Source organism: Camelus ferus, chromosome 15 (assembly GCF_009834535.1).
Source record: "Camelus ferus isolate YT-003-E chromosome 15, BCGSAC_Cfer_1.0, whole genome shotgun sequence".
NCBI lineage: Eukaryota > Metazoa > Chordata > Mammalia > Artiodactyla > Camelidae > Camelus > Camelus ferus.
Window position 1 is genome coordinate 23,613,332 of NC_045710.1, and position 6,000 is coordinate 23,619,331.

Consider the following 6,000-nt stretch of genomic DNA (forward strand, 5'->3'; position numbering starts at 1 on the left):
GATAGTGCAATATCTTACTGCCCCACCATAAGTCATTAGTTTTATTCTGGTTTCTGCCCCTTCTCCCCTAGACACACACAGACACACACAATTTTATGAAGATGAAAATCAATTTAACCTTTGGGTCATCTTTGTTCATACAGTATTTTCTCTTAAAGGCACATAGAGTGAAAAATCTAATTAAAATAGACTGGGCATGTCATTACAATTTGATCTTTCCATGATATCATTACAAAATCATTTGAAACAAGACCGTTTGAGGGAAAATGGGTATTGGAAATAATGAGAAAAGTCTTTGATAGTGAAAAAGAAATAAACCCTTTAAAATGATCGTATCTGTTCAGTGATTCTAAGGGGAATGTAGGACCGTCATCACATGAAATAACTGTGTGCTATCTTCCAAAGTGGCCAAAATTTTCTACCCCAAGTAGCAATTAATATCTACTTTCTTAACTAAAGCATCAAATGAGAAAGGCCACAGAATCTGCCACATGCCATTTCCAAGCCATAGTCAAGTCTGGGACACGTTTATTGAACATATGCTCACCTTATTTTCTGCTTCTTCCAAGAAAGCAAGCCAGGCAAAGGGCAATCACAGCAGGTTAAAGCCACAAAGACTGTGAACCCGTCTTGGAATTGGGGTCTTGAGGTTTTATAGAAACTGGATGGAACAGAAGAGTGATAACAATCAGGGGCAGTGGTGCTGATTCTTCTTAATCTTGATAAGTCCATCTGGCTTCACAAAAACTCCTTAGGGTCTGTCCATTCTTCTGAGGTCATCAACTCATGACTTTCTTTCTGGAAAACAGCTTCTGGGTTAAAGAATGTATGGGGAAGGTTGGGGGCTATTTCAACAAAGCAATTGAGTGAGTAAACAAAAAGAAAAACAAGATGTGTCAAAATGAGTCAGCAAACAGCCTTAGCATTAAGGAAGCCATTTTGTGAGTTATGTTAGTTAGATTTCTACTCTTTCAAATGCATGTGGTTCACACTAATCATCTGTGATATTTTGGGATGTTTCAGACTGTGGAGTCAATTGTCACAAACAGTGCAAAGACCTTCTGGTTTTGGCCTGCAGGAGATTTGCCCGGGCACCCTCCTTGAGCAGTAATCATGGATCGTTGCCTGGAAGTCCATCGCTGCCCCCAGGTAATGTCCTAGACTCTCTTTCTTCCTGCGATTTCTCTCTGCTAACCTTCCCATACCTCCACCTCAGTGGGGTTCCGGATCTAAAGCTGGTCAGGGCCATTCTAAACACCGAGGCCTTCTTCAGGATCAGCAGCAGTGGCAAAAGCCCTTGAATCCCACATGCTTCTGTCTGCTTTCAGGTCTCACTAACATGCAATTCACCTGTGGCCAGTTTCATTCTGTCTCTTCCTCTAGGACCTTTCCTGTCAGACTCCTGTTGTTTGCAGCAACTTTGATGGCTTGCTATGAAGCAGTCAGATGTCAAATAATCACAATAATTACAGTAATTCTTCCCTTTCCAGTGCAGGATGAGGTATTCGAGTTCCCTGGCGTTGCTGCTGGACACCGAGACCTGGACAGCAGAGCCATCACACTGGTCACAGGCTCCTCTCGCAAGATCTCTGTGCGGCTGCAAAGGACCACCACCAGCCAGGCCACCCAGACCGAACCTGTGTGGTCAGAAGCTGGCTGGGGGGACTCAGGGTCCCACACTTTCCCCAAAATGAAGTCCAAGTTCCACAACAAAGCAGCAAAGGACAAAGGCTTTGCCAAGTGGGAGAATGAGAAGCCCAGGGTGCAGGCTGGCGTGGATGTTGTTGACCGTGGCACCACGTTCGAACCAGACCAGGATGAAGAAGACATGGGTGAGACCAGACAGGATGGTGAGGTCAGTGCTGGTCAAACCACAAATAAAATGAGAAGAAGGAGGCTCAAAGGGATTGAGATGAGGGTTATAATGAGTTGAGGGTTATTTGAGAGGCAGCTTGGTAATTTTGAAAGCAGAATGGTTGGGAATCAAGACATACCACTTTTAGTCTTGCTGTTGGCTAGTTTTGTGACTCTGCAACAATGATTTCTTCTCCTTGGACCACGGTTTCAACAGGTATAAAATTGAACTGGATGGATTCGAAAAGTGATGGTTTCCATGTCTGTGTACTGACATGATGTCCCAGGGCCCCTGACTGTTGCATGTATCCAGTACAACAGTACTCTATATCTATCATTACCTTAGTTTTCCAAGCTAGAATGAGGGCCCAAACTCAGAAGAGGCAGTGGAAGCAAAAGACTTGCAGACAGAGAAGGAGAGTTGGAATCTCTTGCCTCTACTAAAAATAGAGAGGCTTTTGACAGCATTATGGAAGAAAGGGTGGTGAGTATCAGAGATGTGGGGACATCACAGTTCTATAAGCCAGACTTTGCCTCCACACAGAAATTACACTCATATCATCCAAGGCAAATTGAGAAGCATATGGAATTTGTTAGAATAAGCTGAAAACATAAATTGATTCAAAATTAACTTAGATAAATTTATTATTCAATAGTCCATAATGGATTAAGAAAAATGATTTGGGGAATTTGTTGTCATATTCCTAACCTTAAAGCAGTGTCACAGAGGGCAGTCACTGCCTCCCTACTGAATCATTCTCATAAATATACTATTGGGTTAGGCAAAGATCGTTTTGGATAAGGCAGTGCTCTTTGTTCTTATGACTGATCCTCCAGATTCCACTTGTTACCAGGAGACCTAAACACACAGTCTCCATAGTTTCCCATGATGAGAAAAACTCCAATGACCTTTTACCGAAATTCCTCTAGTTCCTTCCTCATTGAAGACAATAAGGATGCCACACATTATCTTCAGTCATATGAAGTTTACTGTAAGTTCCTGCTGATACATTTTTTTCCTTTCTTATAACACCAACTTTTAAAGCTGCTTTTTTGAGATGTAATTTATGTAGTATAAAATTTACCCATTTAAAGTGTATAATTCAATGGTTTCTAGTATATTCACAGAGTCGCACAACCACCACTAACAATCTAATTTTAGAACATATACATCATGTGCCGGGAGGACTACATGATCTTTTAATTCCCTCTAGGTCTTGAGAGTACAAGGTATTGATCATTTGAGATGTTCCCTTGAAATTATCTGATCAACTGCTTTCTAGGAATATTCTGATTTCCTTAAAATGAGACCCAGCCACACAACAGGTTCTGATTCATATTGCAGGATGGCTGACTTCAGGCTGAGAATACTGAAGGCAATTGCGCTGGCATTTGGAAGAAGCAAGATGAGAAACTCTGAAGAACACTCCAGCTCTCAGGAAATTATACGAAAAGATATCTGGATATTTACCGCCCTTGTGACACTGTGGGATCTCCCTGATAAAACTGTGGGACAGAGGATTTACCCCATGAACTATTTATTTCTCCTCCCTTGCCCCTCGTTAGGTGCCACAAAGACTGTGTTATGTAGTTGGTAGTTTTCTCTCTTATCTTCCTCTAGACCCATTTATATATGGGTGAAGTGAAAGCTTTTGTGCATGTAGTTGATACTCATTCTCTAAACTCAAATTTTGCTTTTTGTGTGTGAGAATGTTATTTCAGTATTTTTATAAACCTTTGAGTGGGGTTTTAACAAGGAGTTAATTCAGAGATCTTTTTGTGTGCTTTTTGGATGGGACCAGGATGTACCATTTTCTTGAGGGACAAGGAAGCTCTTCCTGTCTTGGAAAGCAGGGGTTCTTCTAATTATGATTTGTTGCAAGGAGAAGCTGTTTACATTGTTCTTACCATACAATTGCTGTTATGATGTGTAACAAGTCACAGTTTTATAATCATATAAGTCTTACCAATTCTGTATCACTAGGTAGCTATGACACAGCCATGAAAACTCTTCTAATATTTATAATTGTCATGGGGAAAATTAACTATACTTGTCCTATCTGACTAGGTTTAGCCGTCTTTCTTAAGTCTTCTATGTAGAAGTCTGAATAGCAATTAAAAATCAATTCAAGTTTTGGGGAATAAAATTTAGGAGAAATACAAACTCAGACCACTTACTGAAATGCTAAACAACCAGCAGTTTTCTTTGTGGGGGTTCAACAACAACAACCAGCAATTTTTAAAAACTCAAAATAGTTTTAAGAATTTTGTTTGTTAAAAAAAGAAATTTTGGTTGTGAAAGATAACTCTTACGCTCTTCCTAAGAAATCTTTCCGTCCGTGATTAAAGAGTAATTGTAGAGAGCAAATCATCACAAACCACTTTTGTGTTACATTTCATTTAAAAAGTGTCAATATTTTAAATATCTGCCATAACTAGACATGGGCCTGTTTCTTACAAGATGAGAAAAGAAAGAACTTGGCTCAAAATGTTCAAAATAGAGACGGGATTGAGCCTATGGGTGAGGGGAATGACCTGCTACCAAATGACCAGACAGAAACTGGTCCCCAGAGATGCACTGGTCTGCCTTTGGGAGCTTAAGAGTGATTTTGTTTTTATTTGGGGCAATCACATCAATAAAGAAATGCCTTTCTTCTCATTTTCCATTAGGTAATTGAAGACAGTTCTGCTCAACAAACACTTGCTGAGCGCCTGTGCTGGGCAGGCAGGTCCTGTGCTAGATGCACAAAGAGGAGGAACACTTGGTCTTCTGCTCTCAGGAGCAGAGAGCCTGTGGGCAGTAAGCAAGATGCTTCCTTAAAACACAGTTCCAAATTTGCTAGAACTGACTTAATTGTGCCAAACAGATTTAGAGATCAGTTTGCAGACATATTGCAAATTAAATGAAGTTATTAGTTGAGGGAGTTGGGATGAAACTAGATAATAAGAGAACTTACTTACCATTGGCAAGCCCCTCAGAAGGCAAACAGCCATCCCAGTATTGGTTATATGTATATACACTCTCTGTTCCTACTCATAAATGCAATGAGATATATGTTAACAAAATTAAAAACAGAAAATGGCAATGTAAGTACAAGAAATCTTTCTTGTGTGTGTGTGTGTTTTTTTAACTTTAAGAAAATTCTGGAAGAAACTTGTTAATGAATGACTAGCCTTTTTTTTCTCAAAGCAGTTATTTCACTTACCACTTAGTTTGGGTTATTTTTGAGTTGTCACATATAAGAAGAGTTTTATATTATCAGCCTTCCTGTGACAAAGATACTAACTGTATCTTGAGTAAAAAACAAATAAATACAAACAAAAAAGAAAATAAAACATATGTGTTTGTATATGTATTAAACAATGTATTTATATGTATACACAGGCCCACACATACACACACTACTGTTACTACTTTGCTGAAGAGGAATTTAAGTCCATAATGAAGCTGCTTTATAATTTTCATTATATCCTGTACTCGTAACCACAATGGTGATTCTGATGTTTCCATTCTATCAATTTTCCATAATCAGTAAAATACGTAAATAAGGCAAATGTGTGGTGCAGCAAAAGAACTATCATGGTTGTTGGTTCCTCCAGAGCTTCCTTTTGTAGGTTTGATGATCATTGTTACCTTTTATGTGAAAAGCAAAAACAAAACCAAACTCTGAACAGTGAATATTATTAGGTAACAGGAGAGGAAAAATTAGATGCTGCAATTGAGCCTTCATTGAAGGATGTACAAATTGGATTGATGCTTTTTGAAATGTACCTAAACCAGAGAGTGACCCTAAGTGGCATCTGAACACTTTATGTTGAGTAGCTATCTCTTGTCTCCAGATTTCCATGGTAGCAGAGTCTCTCCAAAGGTCCAAGAGGGTTGCTATTTAACAATGAAGGCAGGACTGCTTTAGAAGGAAGCACCAAACCACTACTGACAGCAGGAAGCTTAAGCATCCCTAAGGTAAACATACAGATTTTTGAAAAGGTAAATTCAGTCAAATGAGATTCCCAGCACACCTTTGACATGCAATCCGAAGCCAGATTTAAATCCCATCTCTGCTGTAGTCATGAGGTCCTGGGCAAGTCATGTACATCTATTTGAGCCTCAGTTTTCACATTTGAAAAGGAGAGGTTTTACCACTT

At 39.4% G+C, this 6,000-nt stretch overlaps 1 protein-coding gene across 9 annotated transcripts in view; it reads left to right on the forward strand.

Moving 5' to 3' along the window:
- The window catches only part of RASGRP3 (RAS guanyl releasing protein 3), a 97,558-nt gene extending 92,366 nt beyond the window's left edge, over positions 1–5,192 (forward strand). For 7 of the 9 annotated variants that reach the window (XM_032497329.1, XM_014565772.2, XM_032497328.1 and 4 more), the window contains 3 exons: positions 1,024–1,149; positions 1,491–1,855; positions 3,200–5,192. In XM_032497329.1, the coding sequence (XP_032353220.1) occupies positions 1,024–1,149; positions 1,491–1,855; positions 3,200–3,208 (500 nt within the window). In that variant the 3' untranslated portion in view covers positions 3,209–5,192. Of the gene's footprint in view, positions 1–1,023; positions 1,150–1,490; positions 1,856–3,199 lie in introns of those variants that run through there. The other 2 variants (XM_032497332.1, XM_032497333.1) reach the window with 2 other exon arrangements.
- The last annotated feature ends 808 nt before the right edge of the window (positions 5,193–6,000 follow it).